The 21,793-nt window shown below is 36.1% G+C and overlaps 2 protein-coding genes across 3 annotated transcripts in view; one reads left to right on the top strand and one right to left on the bottom strand.

Moving 5' to 3' along the window:
- The first annotated feature begins 680 nt into the window (after positions 1–680).
- On the top strand, positions 681–10,304 carry LOC126828888 (proteasome subunit beta type-6). The gene is made up of 6 exons (XM_050558968.1): positions 681–803; positions 3,467–3,534; positions 3,738–3,869; positions 4,279–4,408; positions 5,824–5,968; positions 10,085–10,304. Exons 1-6 carry the CDS (start codon positions 714–716, stop codon positions 10,213–10,215), a joined length of 696 nt encoding a protein of 231 aa, XP_050414925.1. The 5' UTR covers positions 681–713; the 3' UTR covers positions 10,216–10,304.
- Positions 10,305–11,327: 1,023 nt separating this feature from the next.
- The window catches only part of LOC126828875 (forkhead box protein J3), a 28,697-nt gene continuing 18,231 nt past the window's right edge, over positions 11,328–21,793 (bottom strand). The window contains exons 8-10 of one of the 2 annotated variants that reach the window (XM_050558952.1): positions 19,630–19,776; positions 18,421–18,515; positions 11,328–17,713 (exon numbers count right to left, since the gene is read on the bottom strand). In XM_050558952.1, the coding sequence (XP_050414909.1) occupies positions 17,594–17,713; positions 18,421–18,515; positions 19,630–19,776 (362 nt within the window). In that variant the 3' untranslated portion in view covers positions 11,328–17,593. The remainder of the gene's footprint in view (positions 17,714–18,420; positions 18,516–19,629; positions 19,777–21,793) is intronic. The other variant, XM_050558953.1, reaches the window with a different exon arrangement.

Genomic DNA, 21,793 nt, shown 5'->3' on the forward strand with positions numbered 1-21,793 from the left:
CGTTACTCAAATGGAATGAAATGGGGTTTAACGTTCTACTGTTCTACTCCGGGTGGGCTAATGAAGACGGGTATACGCCATACAGTGTGCTATGGGGGAAATTTTGCCTGGACAGCGGTGCCACGACCTATTGTTATATCAAATTACAACTGTTAGGGGATCTTTTACGTGCACACCAATGTATACACGGGTCCTCTGTCCTGCACCACTGACAAGGGCGAACCACGACGGAAAATCCGATGAACTTTCTCAGCCAACACAGGGATAGAAAACGAAACGTTTTACTCTCTGAGCCACCGTGGTCAGTCTATTTATAGTAATTCTCCTACCCCCCCCCCCCGCCCCCTTCTCTCTCTGACTTGGCAATATTTGTTATTGTCTAGAATCGAAGAAGGGTGTCAGCTCAGAATGTACATATTCTGCCAGGTTTAATGAATATTCATGATTTTGACCCGGAAGGATCGGGAACTAGTGGAAACAGACATGAAATAGTGGAAATCACGTGCGAAACTGAAGTCATAGTCTACAATCTCCTTTGACAGGGTGTATAAAGATAAATCTAGATTGTTAGATGATTGTGACATGTTCAGGAATTTTAGAATGGCACTGATTTAACATTGGCAATGTCGGAAGAGCAACAGTAGTCTCAACCCTGGTAGACTAAATTTATGGAGTTATTTCCCTTCGCATGTTCTCTACTGTTATTTTCCAACATGGCTACCAGCATGATAAGCAAAAATCGCGAACCGGCTTTTATGTCGAATTTGACGCCCGACTGGCTTAAAACAGAACTTACGACAGGGGTATTTATCAATTTAGACATTTCTTTCAGTTTTATTCATTTTTATAAATGTCTAGGACGTATATTTTATATGATGTCACCACTTTCATTTGAGGAATCATGATCATGGATGGAATATTTTGTCACATTTGTGTAGCGTCTCCGTATAGACTCTAATACTAGTAGGCTACAGTTGAGTAGTGGTAGTAGTATTAATATAATATCACACAATTGAGCAGATGTCTCAAAAACTGTTAAAACAGTTATTTTTCTTTCAGTTCTGTTGCATCCATACGAGGAGAGGACATTGCTGTTCCCACCTCTGTAGTGTGTCATACCGTAGTTACTTTAGTAACGAAATATGATAGTCCTAGTACCTGGACTCTATCCGTTACTGCCAGCTTCTATTGGCAACTAGTATGAAAATAAGACTTTTCCTCGTCTCGGTTCTAAGGCTATTTTGGAATCCTTACCGTCTATTTTTCGCAGTGATTCTTCTTTGATCACCAACAGGAATCATTTCCTGACACATCTGACACAAATTTATAATAATCCAACACTATTTTCATGTAGAACTGTACGATATAAAAACACAAACAACATTCATTTGAATGTGGCGGCCATTCTGAACTGACGTCTGCGCAGACCGGTTCATAACTGCGCTCAACCAATATTCCAAATTTAGGAATGGTATTTTTATCATAAACGAAAATTCGTGCTGTACCGCAATTAATAGACTAAACTTGCTCAAGTTTTTTTTTATTCAACACACATGAACAATAATTAAATTTAATATAGGAATACAAGATTTAATTAAATGATATCAAGTAAAATAAAAAAATGTAGTCTATCACAACTATTCAACACACATGAACAATTATTGCATAAATTCTATCAAATGGACTAACACATTTTATCAAAATAAAAATGTTGGATTATTATAAATGTTGGCTCGCTAGCCTGGAGATCGCGTGTTCCATCACTTCATTGGCCAAGAATGTTCATCAGGATTTGTTGATGTGGTTTCACCCCTGTCATTGGTGCAGGACAGCCGTCTTGTCATTTGGATGGAAAGAAAAACCGAGTCCCGAGTATATACATATACTGACATGCACATAAAAGATCCCTTGGCAGTTGGAATTCGATATAAAAGTAGGCCATAGAGCCACTGCCCGAGAAAAATTTCACTCATAGCACACTATATGTCGTATGTTGTCTTTATTAGCCAAGTCGGAGCAGAACAGTAGAACCTTTAACCCCATTTCATTTTGAACATTTATTTGCCCAATAATCAACTAGCTTGGTTGACTGTTTTAAGTGTTTATGGCCGGGGTTGGATGGCCGAATGGTTTAGCACGCGCGCGCTGTATCATACGGTCTGTCATTGAGTCAACTGGCGGAGTTTCAATTCCCCGGTTGTACGTGGCATAGGCCTATATAATATAAAACTAAATCAACGGATGTTATAAAATAGTTGAGGTATAGAAACCAGGAACCAATAACAGTCCAACCTCGTGGGTTTTTCTCTGGGTCCTCCGGTTTCCTTCCACTGCTAAAGACCCCTACGCGCAAGCGAATTATTGAAATAAAATTAAACTATATGTTAGTCCCGAAATGACCTAGTCTGTGTCGAGTGGCCGTTAAACCCCATTTCTCTCTCTCTCTCTGTTTATGACCGAGATGTTTTGGTAATAAAGACAATAAAGTAGCATCATATTGTTGAATTTCAAATGGATTTGTGACAAAAATTGTTCTTTATGTATAGAAATGGTTATTATTATTAATATATAGGTAATATTGAATATGTTATTATTGACCAGTGAATGCACCGTGCTCACAGAGAATAATTATTTTGGGATAGCAATCGGTCAAGTATTGGCCTTGTTAAGAAAAACCAGCAAGTTAATGGGGTTATCAAAATTACCTGTCAATGCGTTATTTGCCACATGGCCTATTTTCACAAAGGCAACTTACTGTAACTAATTCCTATCAATAATCAGTTTGTATATTTCCGGGATTATCAAATTTACCGTTAAATGTTTTTCAGCTATTCTACGGCATGATACATTGTACATGTATTTCTAAGGCTTTTTTTTTTTAATTCATTCGCCCAGTAACAAATTTAGTCGCCATGGGCGTGTTTACGAGTCAACCAATGCCGCTAGGATGAATCAATCCATGTACATGTATTTTGATATTTGTGAACGAGTTAACTGGCATTCCCAGCCAGTATGAATAGTGGTGGCATTATATCAAAACAGTATATGAATATCAGTATAAGTGGGAATTATATTTATCATGGGCCACCCTACTTATATAAACTTTTCTTCTGTTTTAATTATATAAAAAAAACAGGAACCATTATTTATCTTGTCAGTGTCATAGAATATTAATTGATGATGCAATCAAGATTTGATAATAACAAGTCAGAAATAGACTAATAATTGTACCGTAATAGGCTTAGTCTGTTGACTGTATTTTAAAGTACATTTTTATATTTCAGAAAAATAGTTTATTGACAAAACATTCCATAAAAAGGGGTTGGGAGGGGGGGGGGGGTTGCATAGAGGAAATTGTTAATATAAATATCCTCTCAACCTTCGAAGCTTCAAGAAAAATTACCAAAAATGGGCTTTATGAACTTTGATAGTTTTGACTGTATTCTGTCATTTGTATTTTTTTTAGACAACTATAGCTGCTGTAGAATTTGATGGTGGTGTTGTGATTGGTGCAGATTCTAGAACAACATCGGGGTACGTTGAACTTTAACCTTGTTAAAAACTTGACTTAACGTTTTGGTTTACGATCTCGCAATTGAATACCGTGAATAACAAGAAGGTGAATCTTAATTCATCTCATCAATAAAACAGTGTGATGGCACTATTGTTCATCGAATATCTAATAGACCTTTTTAATCCAGTACTATTCTCTATCTATTGTTTGCTTATATTTTCAGGGCGTATATTGCCAATAGAGTTACAGATAAATTAACAAAAATTTCAGATAAGATTTATTGTTGTCGATCCGGTTCAGCAGCCGACACGCAAGCCGTTGCAGATGTCGTCAAATATCAGCTGAATTTCTATCAGTAAGTGCACCTTTAACCTGATTCTATGTGAAATGTATAATGTTGGTGTGAAAGGTTGTTGACATCAAGTGGTTCTGCTTTATCTTATTCATGCTAAAATGACAAATAGTGTTATCAAATGATCAGGAATTTCTGACCTTATCTTCCAGAGTTTTTGCTCTTGCTCACTTTGTAGAATGTTCTAGTATCAAAAGTTATTATTTGATCTGCTTGAATCTTATATTATATACATTCTTTGGTTTAGTGAAGCAAAGAAGCCTGTAGAATATCACCAAATTTTGACAATTACTTATGGAGTGATTGCCCTTGATTGTGTCATAGAACTTAAGAATTGACATTATTGCCTTTTTGTACTGTGGGTGTTTGTTCCATTTTCTGGCAATCTAACTTGTTTATTTATTATATTTAGAATGGAGATGGGAGAAGAACCGTTTGTACAAACAGCAGCTCACAAATTTAAAGAATTATGTTATGATCACCGTGACAACATCTCGGCTGGTATTATTGTAGCCGGTTGGGATAAAAAGGAAGGAGGACAGGTTCGTAGTTAAAACAGTTTCTGGTTTTCATTATCTTTCACTCTGGTGTGAATTATGAACCAGCTTCCTGTGGCCATTTATATTGTTTTTCGTGGTTCCCCCTTGTCAGTGATGCAGGACGGAGGGCCTGACAAGGACATCTGTCTAGTAGTCGTTTGGATGGGACGAAAAACCGAGGTCCCATGTACACATTGCCATGCACGTAAAAGATCCCTTGATAGTTCGAATTCGATGTAAGAGTAAGCCAGTCTTCATTAGCCCAGTTCGGAGCAGAACAGTAGGACGTTAAACCACATTTCATTTTTGTTATCTTTCACCCTGGTGTGAATTATTAACCAGCTTCCTGTGGTCATTGCTTTTTGTCCATTCTAATAATAAAACAAAACCCGATAAGCATGTTTCACAAAATTAAGGCTCCACTTAATGACAATTCGCTATTGGTCAATAGTATTACAAGCTTATTGTGACCATTGCTATTTTTCGCTATTCTATAATAAAATGGGCTCCAGTCTGAGCAAGTCTCCAAATTATCTCCCAGTGTACTTCCAAATTTATAAAAGCTTGTGAAAATGGTAACATGGAAGACTTCTGTAAAGAAATTTTGTTACCCTGTTGTAATTTTGAGTGGATTTATCTTTCCTTTGAAAGTTTGAACGCAATACAGAACGCAATATGATCTTGTGAACGCAATACGATCTTGTGAACGCAATACAGAAAATAAAAGTTAAAGCTTAGCAGATTTTTTTTATGCATTGCTGTGTGAAATTTCTTTACAATAAATTTAGATTTCTGCATTTAATAAAGAGATCCATGGTGGTTCAGGATTTTCCGTTGTGTTTTCCCCTTGTGGTGCAGGACTGAGCGTCTGGTAAGGGACAGTGGCTAAACATTTGGAAGGGACAAAAAGCTGATGTCTCGTGTATGCATTGATGTGCATGTAAAAGAATCTTTGACAGCTGTAATTCAAAATAAAACTAGGCCATAGTGCCGTTGTCCGAACAAAATTTCCCTCATTGCACTCTGTATTGGATATGCCAGTCTTCCCTCACCCAGTCAGTACAGGATGTTAAACATTTCCTTGCCCAGTCAGTACAGGATGTTAAAAATTCCCTCGCCCAGTCAGTGCAGGATGTTAAACATTTCCTTGCACATTCAGTGCAGGATGTTAAACATTTCCTCGCCCAGTAAGCGCAGGATGTTAAACATTTCCTCGCCCAGTCCGTGTAGGATGTTAAACATTTCCTCGCCCAGTCCGTGTAGGATGTTAAACATTTCCTCGTCAGTCAGTGCAGGATGTTAAACATTTGTGTCCAGTCAGTGCAGGATGTTAAACATTTCCTCGTCCAGTAAGGGAAGGATGTTACACCCCATTCGTTTTACATTTTATAAATGTTTTGATGTTATTTTTTATCCAGGTTTTTGCTGTACCACTTGGTGGTATGGTAATAAGGCAGCCATTTGCTATCGGGGGATCAGGAAGTACATATCTCTATGGTTACGTTGATTCACAGTTTAAGAAAAATATGACTAAAGAAGAATGTCTACCTTTCGTAGCAAATGGTGAGTTGTACCCATCAGTGTGTTTTCTTTGGGGATTATTGGACACAACCATGTCAAGGGGATGAAACTGATATTGTTCGGCTGGGACAAGAAACTGGGCTCATTAATGTATCCTTGGCAGTTAAAATTTGAAGACAAGGAGGAAACGCTTCTGTCCCCCCTCGTCAAAGTAGGTTGGTTGGATGGCCGAATGATTAGCTTGTGCGTGCTGTATCATAAGGCCTGTCATTGAGTCACCTGGTGTGATTTCGAATCCCCGGTTGTACGTGACAAGGAGTAGGGTTGCCTGTTCAACCTCGTGGGTTTTCTCCGGGTCCTCCCACTGCTAAAGACCCCTACGCGCAAGCGAATTATTGAAATAAAATTAAACCATATGTTAGTCCCGAAATGACCTAGTTTTTGTCACATGGACATTAACCCCATTTCTCTCTCTCTCTCTTGTGACAGTAAGTCTTAGTTCATTGCAGTGTTTAAAATTTACGTCGGTCCGTCCGCCCAGCGCCGATAAATAACTTGGCGGGCCGACATCTTTTTATTTTGAAGATGGTGGGTCGGCCCTGTGAGCCGACTGTTTTTGTCGGAAAAATATGTGTCATGGATATTTTGTTCATGGTTCTATCAAATTCTCCTTTGAAAATATTTATGTTGTCCCTATCCGTAATATATTTCATCCAGATATTTAACTGTATTTCATTATCGGAAATGAAAATAAAATTGTCCACCGAAAGAAATCGTGAGTGAGTGAGGTTGTGCTTGCAAATATCAGCACGCTCCCAGAGTTAGGCAGAATATTATTTAACCATTTTAATCAAGTATGGAATAGATGAATGTGTGTTCCGATAGTATGCCTTACTTACTGTCTTATTTGTCTTTATCCGATATTGAATACACACATGCATAATCCGGCATATTATAATTCCTTCAATTGTGAAATCCAAACTGTGCTACTAAACTAGTCCATCCACTGTACTGTCATGAATCCAATAATAAAAATTCACATGATATAAATTCTTTGTCTTGTAAAAATGAAATTGAAAAAGCAGAGCTGAAAATTCCCTGAAAGCCTAACTACTGGTAACAATACAATTCCAGTGATGTAAAAACGAGTGACCTTTCCCGTCATTCTTTCTAACTCTCGTAATTTACTAGCAGACTTGATTATCAAGTCTATTTCTTTAATGACGATTTCACTACCGTAATGGAGACCCAAGTCTTCGAAAACAGGCACGTACAATATGTCATATATAGAAAGAATAACAAAGAGTTTATGGTTTCATAAATATGGACTATCCCAACGTGTGACATCAGGTCAGTTTAATAATGATAAAAAATGATGTGTCGTCTGTCAAACAGCCGTGATAGTTTACTTTCATTTTGAAAGAGGTCACGGTCAGTTCCACACGTCATGATGAATGAAACAAATAAAATGATTGTTGCTACCGGACAGTAAATTTAACATGTTTATTGAAATGTAAGACATTAATCTATGTCTGGAAGGACCTGAAGGCCAGTTTTATTTCATTTCATTCAAATGAACAATATTTTCTGTTAATTTTCGGAGAGTGTAAAGGGCCATTTTAATCCATAATCTTCAGATTTCTATGTGAATGGAATTTTGAGATATATTGTCAGTACTAATAGACCTATATATACTATTCAAAAAAAGTAGGGGATATTTGATTTTGGGGGCATAATACTAAAATATGCAAATGACTATGAAAAAAGTCACTATAGAACCTAACAGAAGAAACATTTCCAGTTACATGTGACGCCCAAACGCACCAATAGCTACCGCATGGAATGCAGGTGATGCTTGGGATCATCATGGGGGTCCAACCCAAGATTTGCACGACTCTGACTTTGAATGTTACAGTCATTGTGGCATTGAATTCCAGGGTGGAAACATCAGTTTAATTGTTTTAGTGACCAGAAAATAAATTTTGATATGCGTCGGCTTACCCAAAATGAAAGGTCACGTGCCCTTGGCATGCTACAGATCGGCACAACACAGGCGGTTGTGGCGCGGACGATGAATGTTTCTCAGTCTGTCATAAGCAGGCTATGGTCCAGACATGTGATACACAATCTGTACAGGACAGACCAAGCTCAGGTCGACCAAGGGCGACAACTCAAGCCCAGGATCGATTTATCCGTACCTTGGCCTTGAGAAATCGTGTCATCACAGCAAATCAGATCAGCGCTCGTCTTCAAACAGACACTGGTGTGAGAGTGAGTGGCCAGACGATTCGGAATCGACTGCATAGGTGTCACCTTCGCGCCCGACGTCCTCGCGTGATCCCTTGTTTGAGAGATCATCACATTCAGGCAAGACGTCGTTGGTGTAGGGATCGTCAACACTGGGATAATCGACGCTGGAGCAATGTGATGTTTTCAGATGAGTCAAGGTTCACTGTTGATTTTTTGGACAGACGTAGGAGGGTGTGGCGTCGTCGAAACGAGCGCTTCCAAGACGTTAACGTCATCAGACATGATCGATTTGGGGGTGATTCTGTTATGGTGTGGGGAGGCATCACTAATGCTGGAAGAACGGCTTTACATGTTGTTGCAGGGCGTGTTACAGGCCAGTACTACCGGGACAACATCTTGGCAGTCCATGTTGTGCCGTTGGCACGACGTCATGGCCGCCGTTTCATCTTCCAGGATGACAACGCAAGATGTCACAGGGCCAGGATCGTTACAGGTTACCTCCAACAACAGAACATCACCACATTACCTTGGCCAGCACTGAGTCCCTACCTCTCCCCCATCGAGCATGTCTGGGACATGCTTGGACAGAGGTTACAACAACGTCCTGCCAATGTCCAAGAACTTGCTGCTGCGTTGCAACAGGAATGGGACAATCTGGACCAAAATGACCTTAGACGTCTCATTAGGAGTATGCCACGTCGGATCAATGCTTGTTTGGCAAACAGAGGAGGATTTACCCGTTACTGACTTGGTTGTGATGCTGTGGTAACTTTGCTGTTTGACCCCGGGTATCATTTTACTCTTATAATGGTCAGTCTGTGCCTTACTTAGTCTAACGATCATTTGGAATAAATCGATGAATGTGAACTTCATTTCATTTTGTCATTTGTTTCTTCGTCAGTTTCATTAGGTGACTTTAATAACACTTAAAAATCAAATATCCCCTACTTTTTTTGAATAGTATATAATCATTAAGATTATTACAACTACAAGTAAATATTTATTTATTACAGAAAAAATAAATATCAAGTCTGGGTAAAATAGGGGTGGAATGATTTTTATCTTTCTTTACACAAAGTATTAACATTAAATCCTTCAAAAGTTAAAATTGTAATGTGTACAGCCAATCAATATTAAATACATATTTTAACTTTTCACCTGTCCCAAATGGCTAGAACTTAGAAATAAAGGCATTTGGGGTGGGGTAGTGTACGTGTGTTATTTTAATATTTATTGGGCCCACAACTAAATTTTGGGACCTACAACTTTCGTGAATGGCAGCGAGTCCTATTGGCCTACAACTTTTCTTGACGAAACTGGTTCATTGTGTTGATGAGAAATTGAATCCCTTTCATTTCCATAATTAAAGACAAGAGGAAATAACAATTACCCAGGATGGGGATCGATCATGCTGCTCTTCTGACAAAACAACAAGTTAATTTACCTCCCGAACATTGATATTATAATTTTGAACCCTGTGTTGGCCGAGAAAGTCCACCAGAATTGTCTGTCGTGGTTTCCACCTTAGTCAGTGGTGCACGACAGGGGACAACGTATAGTAATTTGGATGGGTCAAAAAAACGAAGGTCCTGTGTACACATTGTGGAATGCATGTTTAAGATCTGGCTGTAGCGCCAGTGCCCTTTCTATATGGGGAACTGGATGGCCGAATGATTAGCACGTTTCAATTACCTTGTTGTACGTGACAAGGAGTTGGGTCATCTGTCCAACCTTGAGGGTTTTCTCCGGGTCCTCCTACTGCTAAAGACCCCTAAATGCAAGTGAATTATTGAAATAAAATTGAACCATGTGTTAGTCCCGAAATGGCATAGTTTGTGTTGAGTGAAAGATAAACCCCATTTCTCGCTCTCCCTTTCTATATTATAACTGCTACTGATTCTATTTCAGCTTTATCTCTTGCTATGAATAGAGATGGATCTAGTGGGGGTATTATTCGACTGGCGGCCATTACTAAAGATGGAGTAGAACGAGTTAATCTAACGGGAAACCAATTACCCAAGTTTTATGAAGATCATTGATCAATATATCTGTTATAGTTGCTTCATCTCAATCACTCATGTATATATTATAATTTGTAAACATTAATAAATGGTTTCCAAACATTTCACATTTGTATTTAACTTTATGGGTTAAGATTGTTTTTACTTCTGTCTGTTTAAGATGATGATCAATGTTTTTGAGATTTTGTGACCTTAACCCACACTTTACTGGACCCTCACCTGCCTTAACCTAGATATATCCCACACTTTACTGGGCCCTCACATGCCTTAACCTAGATATAACCCACACCTTACTAGACCCTCACATGTCTTAACCTAGATATAACCCACACTTTACTGGACCTTCACATGCCTTAACCTAGATATAACCCACACTTTACTGAACCCTCACCTGCCTTAACCTAGATATAACCCACACTTTACTGAACCCTCACCTGCCTTTACCTAGATATAACCCACACTTTACCAGACCCTTACAGAACAAACGTCTAAAGGAATTGCCAATAATTCTTCAGACTAGTACAGAAATTTATAACCAAAATATTTTGTCACTCTCACACTAGGTACTATTTTCTACACTGTTGGTGTCCACCAATATTAAATATGTGATGGTTAAACACATTCCAAATAAAATTTTAAAACAGAGATCTGTGTAACAAGGATTTGAAGAAGCAGCAACTGATGGAAAAACAAGAGTTATCCTCTTTGAAGCCAAAAAATTTAGCAAATATTTTGGCGTTAAAATTATATTTGTGATATTGGTGGATACAAATATTGTCCTTTAATGGGGGGGGGGGGGGAGTTGAATGGCCGAATAGTTACATGTAGCATGTGTGCACTAAATCATAAAGTCTGTCACTGAGTCAACTGGTGCGGTTTCGATTCCCTGGTTGTACGTGAAAAAGAGTAAGGTCGTCTGTCCAACCTTGTGGGTTTTCTCTGGGTCGGCCGGTTTCCTCCCACTGCCAAAGACCCTTACGCGCAAGTGAGTTATTGAAATAAAATTGAACCATGTGTTAATACCAACATGACTTAGTTTGTGTCGAGTGGATGTTAATCCCCATTTCTCTCCCTCCTTTTAATGGTGATTAAAACCACCCTAGAAGATTTAAAACAAAATATAAAACGTGTGGTTTTTCAGAGTTTATTTAGCTATATCTGGACTGTTGAATAAACAAAACAGATAAAATAATTTGACTCACAAATCGTACAGTTATATTTATTTGTCTGTAATTCAATTACAACTTTATGTGAATTCTAAATAAAGGGTTAGAGATTAGTCTCGGACACCCAGAACCTTCTAGTCATAGAATATTTGTCTAAAGGATAGAGACTACAACTTCAACTATTTTACTTCAGACATTTACAACTTCACAAAGCCATGATGTAAAAATTGCAAGGAATTAAATAATTATAATTATTCATAGAAACTGCATTTTGATTGGCTAATTGTTAAAATCCTAGGTATTAACCAATCAAAAGGCGGTATTCTTAAATGGTTCAAGTTACCAATGGATACCTCCTAGGATTAATTATTGCACCTTATCCTACTAAATTCATCTCCGAAATTCTTATTTATTTATAAATGTATTTTTTGGACAAAGTGAATGAAAACTATTTACATGTGTTGACCCATAAATAGGCATAAAAGATGCCAGAACTATAATAATTAAAATAATCAACAGTTTTATTTCTTATTGAGCATGTTTACAAGGATTACCAAAACACTAAAAAATCCTGACCCATGGAGTGTTACCACCCAACACCCTGGTGCTCATACCATACAAGCTGCAAGGTATTCGAGTGTTACCACCCAACACCCTGATACTCATACCATACAAGCTATATTAAACTTCTCAAATTACCAGAGTTAGAAAAAAAAAAACTTAAATCATTTGAGATGCTACAAGTTCTGATTCCAATACCCCTACGACTTTCAAGAAATCTGCCATTCTATACACTGAACTGTTTGTTATATCTACCAGAAAATAATTGTATAGCCAATCACAAGGCAGATTCCTATATATCATTTTAAAAATGTTTTTCAGTGAATGAAATAAATCAACTAAACATCATAGCTAACTGCCTTAAAGAACAATAAATCCCAACAATCATCCAGTTTCAAATTGTAACAAGGCTGCCCGGGCAAAATTTCCCTCATAGCACACTGTATGGCGTATGCCCGTCTTCATTAGCCCAGTTTAGGAGCAGAACAGTAGGACGTTAAATTCCATTTCATTTCATTTGTAACAAGCAACGAAAAATCTCTTTCTCGGATACATGTCATTGATTCGGGCTCAGGTAATGATCAAAACCAAAACGTTTCGTTTTACCAAATAACATTACAACAACATATCGATACAGCTGAGTAACAAACCAAAATATTTTGGCTCTTGTATTCCGAATAGCGCTGTATTGCCTCTTGTTACTGGGTTTCTGGCTCCGAGTTCACAAAGTATTCCCAGATTTAAGAATTTATTTAAAATTGTTCGCCTTATTTTAACTTAAATATATCCCTTTATAAAACTCTTTTGTTTTTGTTGTTTTAATGTATCAAATACATCAATAAGAAACTATGTGCAAAGTTTTGTGTTTCTGGATCAAAGATATTTCTTATAAACAATGATTGAAAGTTGGGTAAATTCCTAAAGTAAGCCTGAGAATGGTTTGTGAACTCAAGTCTAGATTTTATCACAACACAGTTGTGGCATCCATTCAGTTGATTTTAACATGTTGACATAGATTTCATTATGTTGTACATTTCAAGTCCTCTATATAATAATGATATTCTCAGCAATGAAAAGCCATGATAATAAAATGATGAATAATTGAAGCAGTGATGACAAAATTATTTACAATTCATTTCTGTTAAAAACAGGACGGAACTCTTCAAGATATAAATATTACATTATAAATATACTGAATATCTCTAAGTGTTGGGCAAACTGGGACACTGTGCCGTGGAGAAACTGAGACACTGTGGACAGACTGGGACACAGTGCCATGGACAAACTGCAACACTGTGGACAGACTGGGACACAGTGCCGTGAACAGACTACGACACAGTGTGTTGAAACCAGTAACACCTATCACACAACAGACAAACCGTGCCAAGGCCTGGAAAGGGAACTCAGTCACAAAGATTGGCAAATTTTTACTCATTTTTTTTAATCCATGTTTAGTACAAAGTTTAAAATGTTACCTTCTAGTTTGTAAGTGTCCGACAGTTTGTCAGGCACAACTAGAATGTCCAGACTTGGCTAAATTGTACTCAAGTCATGGCAGACCATAAGAGGGGTCAGCTACCAGTGTAAATTTTAAACATATCTGTTAAAAAAAATATAAGTCAAACCACTGTTATTATTACCTACATTGTTAAAAATAACACAAAAAAGTAATGTCAGTATTTCAATAGGACGGAAAAACTGTTTTAAAAAAATACCCCAATCTGAATTATCGAATATCAATACTTTGGTTTTCCACTAGATTCTTGGACGGCATAATAATTCAAATTGAAACAATTAATCATGTTACAAATAATTTAACGTATAAAAAGTCCTTGAATAATCCACAATAAGCACATTAAATAAAATACAGTTCAAGGTTAAAAATGGTTTTAAAACATGTCAAGATAAAAATAATATACAATTTTCATACATAATTTATATCTTATAATAAATAAAGGTTTTATTAGGACTGAGAAGTAGGAAACAGGATTGTTCAATTATTGTCATTGAGCCACAAATAACACTGATCAACACTTATATATTACTCATAAACAAATGTATATCTTGAAAATAGATCTATTCATATCATGACATTTCATAAATACATCTAAAAGCTTAAAAAACACATGATTTGTTAAATTTTCAATCTGATCAAAAATAAACGTTTTTCAGTCATAAACAAATGTATATCTTGCAAATAGATTTATTCATATCATGACCTTTCATAAATACATTTAAAAGCTTAAAAAACACATGATTTGTTAAATTTTCAATCTGACCAAAAATAAAAAGTTTTTTTAGTCAAAATGAAATAAAGACAGTTGTTTGCACTTAATGAGCAGGACTACTTTCATTTTAGCCTGATTTATAATATTGATTATCGAACTGACAATTTGGTTTTCTTCCTTAAAGATACATTATTCAATTGTTAAATCTGCCTATTGCAGTTCATCAGGATTTTCCGACGTGGTTTCCCCTTGACAAGGACAGCTGTCTAGTCATTCTGATGGGACGAAAAAAACGAGCTCCTGTGTATACATTGGCAGTTTGAATTCGATATAAGAGCAGGCCATAGTGCCAATGCCCGGGCAAAATTTCCCTTATAGTACATTGTATGGCATATGCTCGTCTTCATTAGCCCAGTCGGAGGAGAACAGTAGGACGTTAAACCCCCATTTCATTTTTTCCTGTTGCAGGTCTTTCTTTAGCTCTTAAATGTTATATAAACTATTATTAACATTTATTAACGTGACAAGACCATAATCAAGTCTCAATACCATCGGGCACCTCCTATTTTTAAGTAGATTAGAATGGTTTAGCCATTTTGATTTAATCTAAAAATGGTGAAGCTAGGCTAAGCTTTGAACAACCAGTACGGTGGTTACCTTAAATGATATATAAATTATTAATTAGACATTTATTAGCATAATACCATAATCAACTCTCAATGCCATCGGATGCTTGCAGTTTGGCCATTCTATGATTTAAATTAATAATGGATTAGCGAGCCTAAGTCTTGAATATACCAGAACTGTGATTACGATAATAAACAATCAATGTATACAATGTACATATTATCAAAACTACAAACAGTGATATATTTTCAATATATTCATTTTGCATTATCTATTTTCGAACACTTATAGCAAGAACGGCCACCACTATATCTAAATTTTACATAATGTATCTTTAACAAAGAATATTATCATTTCACAAATTCTATACATAATCATTCTTTTAATTTAAAAAATTTCGGGTTTAAGTCACAGCTATAATCTATAAAATCTATACTAACAATATATCAGGCATTAACTTAGTGGCGTGTGCAGAATCAAATCGTGCAGGAGTCAAATATTTACTAATAAATATCAAAATATAACTAAAAATAAAACAATCTGAACATCTAAGTTCCTCTCTCTATTTACACAATAATTCTTAATACAACAGTTCATTGGATGATGGCACATAATATTTACATATCAGACTCAAAACAACATAATCTTTTATTGTCATTTGTGGAACCTCTTGTAAACTATAAAATTGGGAAAGATGAATCTTTAAAAGGCATATCGTCGGTGAAGTGTCAAAAGGATGTATCTTGGGAAATTAGTCAAATACACTTTTTTTTTTGCATTTTTAAAATCTCCCAATTAATATGTACATTTCTGCCTAAGCTGTGTATCTCTACGCCAATTAGAACTGTTCTGGGTATCATGTGTACAAATGTTGTATCTTGATTTGTGGAAATTTTGAAATGCAAAAGGTTCTATTTCTTAATCTTTAGAAATTCTTAGATACACCCTTTTGACACTTCACCGACGATATCAGTCCAAAGATGGTTCAATCCATTCAGTTTAACAAAATACAAAACGTTGCCAACTTTTGATGGACCTCTTTTTTTAATGCAACTGAATCCAAGTTTAGAGATTATCTATTGCTGATATTTTGTTTTCTTAATTAAATGTTCTCAAAGCATTCTCAGATTTAAATTAAGAATTTACTCAAAATTGTTTGCCTTATTTTAACTAAAATATAGCCCTTTATAAAAAACATTTTTTATTTTAATGTATCAAATACATCAATAAGAAACTATGTGCAAAGTTTTGTGTTTTTGGAGCATAAACAGTGATTAAAAGTTGAGTAAATTCTTAACTTAAGTCTGAGAATGCTTTGTGAACTCGGGGGACCTGATACTCAATTTCAGTACAAGTTAGAGTGGAGTAAGCTATGGACAATTTGATATTTACTGAAAAATGCAAATGAACAACAGGGGTTTTAATAATACAGTAGAATTTGTAAGTTAAAAAACGTGTTAAATTGATAACAAGCCAAGTGATATCTTGTGTAAGCATAATCTGTTATACACATGACACTTGTCAGTTTCTCTATTGGTACTCTTAAAGTTAAATAGACTTACCATTTAATCTGCAACTTTCAGTTATAAATAAAAAAATCTCTCTATACATATATACTGATCACTGTATAAAACAGACTGAATAAAAACAGTTCAAGACGGTTTGGTTTTAAGTTAGAAATAATTTAGTCAATCAAATAAAAATAAAAACAAAAACAAAACAATAATATAAATAATTTAAAAGAAATAGCTGTCTGAGTATAAGTTATAATTGGACTGATCTGCCCATAGATCCCTGTAAAAGAGGTATGAATTCTATTTACTTCAATTGGTTTTGTTTATATTTCGTTTCTTCCTTATATTAACATATAATAAAATCAGAAACCTAGACACTTTCAGTCACAAACGGCAGTATAAATCCATTGTGGTCCCCCCCCCCCCCTTGTCAGTGATGCAGGAAGGATGGGACGAAAAACCGAGGTTCCGTGTACACATTGGCGTGCATGTAAAAGATCCCTTGACAGTTGGAATTCGATATAAGAGTAGGCCGTAGTGCCGCTGTCCGGGCAAAATTTCCCTCCTAGCACAATGTACATGTATGGCATATGCCCATCTTTATTAGCCCAGTTTGTAGCAGAACAGTAGGACATTAAACCCAATTGTATTTCATTTCTGTGGTCCTAAAAAAAAAAGATCTAGGGGCCGATATCAGTCCTAAAACTTTCTCAACAACAAAACTTTCTCCATCGATTAAAAAGGCCACATTTACGAGAGGTATTTGATTGGATGGATTAAATATGGAATGTTAATTTTAACCAATGACCATCAGCGCCTTACAATAATATATATACCAAGTGACACAAAGTATGCAGCTCCACCTGTGTGAAGCAGTGTGTGCCTCAATATGTTCTGTTGCCATAACGACAGACAGTAATTAAATAACTGTTTAATAAATAAAATAATATAACAACAATATCCATAAACAGACATGAATGTCTTCTTACATAATGCACAGCATCAGTAAAATACATAGTGTCATCTAATTAACACAAACCATATTGGTTTAAGTGCAGTCCATTAAACTATTTACAAACATTTCAGGGAATTCTTGAAAAAAAAATAAAAACAGCCCTTAAAATATATACTGGACACACCAAGAAATAATCGTAGGCACGAAAATCTGTATGCATTGCGCTTCATTCAGTAAATTCAACGGGGTGTGTACACAGTTTTTATAACTATCTGGTGACTACTTTGATTAATATGATTGGATGAGACTGATCATGTGATACATGTAACTATGGAAACCCTGAAACTATAACAACTTATCCCAATTAAAGTCGTCTTCCTCGATTTCCTCACCAGGATGAAACTGTGTGGTTGCCGTGGCAGCAGAAACAGCAGTATTGACGGATGAAAAACTTTCAGATGCACTCTAAAACATAGAAAATATATTTAATTTATTTTATATGTACATGTACAGTTCGATTGTTATCGAACCCTTGAAACCTGGAATTCAATGAAGAATAGATAAACATGTCACTGTCCAGAGAGAGAGAGAGAGAGAGAGAGAGAGACAAACCTATGGTTTAATTCTATTTAAATAACTCACTTGGATGTGACCTACAGAAAACCAAGCAGGGAATCATAACCACACCACTTGACTCAATGACAGCCCTTATCATCTAACACGCAGAGGATGTGGAAAATGAAATGGGGTTTAACCTCCTGCTGCGACTAGGCTAATGAAGTCGGCCAAATGCCATACAGTGTGCTATGAGGGACATTTAGTTCGGGAAGCGGCACTATGGCCTATTCTTATATCGAATTCCAACTGCCAAGGAATCTTTTACGTGCACGCCTATGTATACACAAGACCTCGGTTTTTCATCCCATCCAAATGATTAGACAGCTGTCCTTGTCAGGCCGCCTTCCTGCACCACTGACAAAGGGAAACGACATCGGAAATTCCTGATGACTTTCTCGGCTAATGCAGGGATCGACCACACAACCTCCTGGCTAGCGAGCCAGCATCTTACCCACTTAGCCACCATGGCTCCCACTAGGTTCCAGCATAGAATGTGGAATAGCCACAACCTAGAATCGTGCTATAAATATAACGCTATCTTTATTTGACCATACCTGAGAGTTTGGACTAACAGTGTCGACAGACGATGGATCAACACCCAACGGACCTTGTAACGATCCAGAACTGTTACAAAAATTATTACCAGCTCCTAAAATACAGTAAAAACAGGATTTAGCTACTTCTCTATTACCATACAAATACTTTCATTTAATTTAACAAATTTACATGCACCAATAAACACATCAATTTATAATCTAAAACATTCAGAAAACTAATCTATCATGAATTAATAAAATAATTTCATTCAAACATAAGCCATGCAGAAATACTATTATATGACACCTCCATTATCAATACAAACAATAGGGGTTAACATAGGGTACAATCAAACAGGTTCTTGACGAACATAACTCAATTGGAGATACAATCAAAGGAGTTCCCCATGGATACAACTCCCTGGATTCTGGACAGACACACGTCAAACGCATAAAGGATGTGATTTTTAACAATATTTTTTGTAAATTAAACGTTTTTGTCCAATAAGGCTCCTCTTACCTTTTTCAATGCCTTTCAGTCGGTGCCTTTTTTAACATGTTTTTGAAAGTCGAAAGAGTTATGTTCAATCAAGCTCCCTTTAATTGTAGCAGTCTTTGAGAGGCATTTAATAACTGGATAGAGCAATAAACTATAACACCTACTTATGGAAAAAAAAACCCGCTACTTATTTATTTGGGCGAAGTTTCGAAAAGGATTATCTCAAGGTTATCATGGTAATACAGTAATACATAAATTATGAGGCTAATTTATAAAGAGAGAGAGAGAGAGAGAAATGGGGTTTAACGTCCACTCGACACAAACTAGGTCATTTCGGGACTAACATATGGTTTAATTTTATTTACATAATTCGCTTGCGCGTAGGGGTCTTTAGCAGTGGGAGGAAACCGGAGGACCCGGAGAAAACCCACGAGGTTGGACAGGCGACCCTACTCCTTGCCACGTACAACCGCGGATTTGAAACCACGCCAGTCGACTCAATGACAGACTTTATGATACAGCGCGCGCACGCCAACCATTCAGCCATCCAACCCCCCTAATTTATAAAGAAAACTATAACAAATATAGCTTGATAACCTTGAGAGAATACTCTTCGAAACGTCGCTCAAATAAATAAGTAGCTGTTTTTTTTCCATAAGTATGTGTTAATAGTTTAATTGTAGCGTTTCAGGTTTTCATATTTTGAAGTGTATGTACAATGTACTAACCACAGAGTAGAGAGTCAGTAGCAGTGAGGGCAGCGTGAGATAACGCCATACCCGATTGGTTGAAGAAATTATTGAGGGAAGAAGCAAGGTCAATGACATCCGGATCATTTGCTGTCAGATCTTTATTCTTCAACGTTTCCATCAAACCTACAACAATAGTTATTTCCCTTTGTATATTGCTCATAAGTTACCTCCCCTGGTTATCTCTCGTGGATGACTATTAAAAGATTTATGATTCCTTTCATACTGACTGATCCTTTCACATGATTATTGTAATATATTACATAATTAGTTGTACCTATCACATGAGTTAATATGATTGGTCCTACCTATCACATGAGTTAATATGATTGGTCCTACCTATCACATGAGTTAATATGATTGGTCCTACCTATCACATGAGTTAATATGATTGGTCCTACCTATCACATGAGTATAGTAGGCCCTAAGACTTAATATGATTGGTTGTGCCTATCACATGAGTATCGTACGCCTTAATATGATTGGTTGTAGTTGTTGAACCTATCACATGAGTATTGTAAGACTTCATATGATTGGTTATAACTATCACATGAGTATAGTAAGACTTAATATGATTGGTTGTACCTATCACATGAGTATTGTAAGACTTAATATGATTGGTTGTACCTATCACATGAGTATTGTAAGCCTTAATATGATTAGTTGTACCTATCACATGAGTTAATATTATTGGTCCTACCTATCACATGAGTATAGTATGACTTAATATGATTGGTTGTGCCTATCACATGAGTATCGTAAGCCTTAATATGATTGGTTGTAGTTGTTGAACCTATCACATGGGTATTGTAAGACTTCATATGATTGGGTTATAACTATCACATGAGTATAGTAAGACTTAATATGATTGGTTGTACATGTACCTATCACATGAGTATTGTAAGCCATAATATGATTGGTTGTACCTATTACATGAGTATTGTAAGACTTCATATGATTGGTTTGGCCTCTGGAACAAGTGTTGTATGATGTAACATGGTTGGATGATGAAGGTGCCACACATTGAAATAAAAAGCAAATAATATCGTGCAAAACTACAATTTGAAATCTAATATTTCATCATTTGTATAACTGGAACCAATTAATAACCTGTTTTGATAGCCAGGTCTGTTTCATAAAAGATGAATATAATCTGTTCATTGTGATCGCGTTTCTGGCCAACCGACGAATCTGAAATAATTAAGTATTGAGAATTATGCGTTTGAAATTTGCCCTCTCTATGTCCATCAAATAATAACATTTATGTAAATGGCGTTCCGCGTCCTGATGTATATGTATAAAATATTAAATCATAAATAAATGTTAATATTTGATGGCTACAGAGATAACAGCAGAACAAAAATTTCAAACGCATACATTGTAATTCTCCATACAAAAATTTCAAACGCATACATTGTAATTCTCCATACTTAAATATATCAGATTCGTCGGTTCGCCAGAAACGCGACGAGTGCCAAATATGATGATGCACAATGTGCCATTTAGTCTATTCGATACGTTTTCTACCCTGATTGAATATTTTATTTCTAACAGTGTCTGAATATAATTAAGTGTTGCTTAAAGTATCTGAAGAATGGCCGTCAACATTAAAAAAAGCAAAATAAATCAGCAAAGTAAGGATCTTCAATGAAAGCAACTGTTTATTACAAGCAAATGATATAAAATCATAACAACGTAATTGGAATTTATTGGAATTTCAAAATCATGATATCCGTTTTAACTTGTGAAAGATTTAAATCAATTTGAATCTATAATAAATTGATTTAAATCTTTCATAAGTTAAAACGGATATCATGATTTTGAAATTCCAATAAATATATTGACAGTCAGTTTTAGTCAGGGTCAAAGCAGATTGAAGAAGAAGCATGCAAATGATTGAATGACTATATGACTGGACTATAAACATGAATATGACTAGACTAAGAACATGAATACACTATGAACATGACTGGACCATGAATATGACTCCACTATGAACATGAATATGACTGGACTATTAACATGAATGGACTACAAACATATGAATATGACTGGACTATAAACATGAATATGACTGGACTATAAACATGAATATGACTGGACTATAAACATGAATAAGACTGGACTATAAACATGGACTATA

The sequence above is a fragment of the Patella vulgata genome, chromosome 7 (assembly GCF_932274485.2).
Source record: "Patella vulgata chromosome 7, xgPatVulg1.2, whole genome shotgun sequence".
In the NCBI taxonomy this organism is placed as follows: domain Eukaryota; kingdom Metazoa; phylum Mollusca; class Gastropoda; family Patellidae; genus Patella; species Patella vulgata.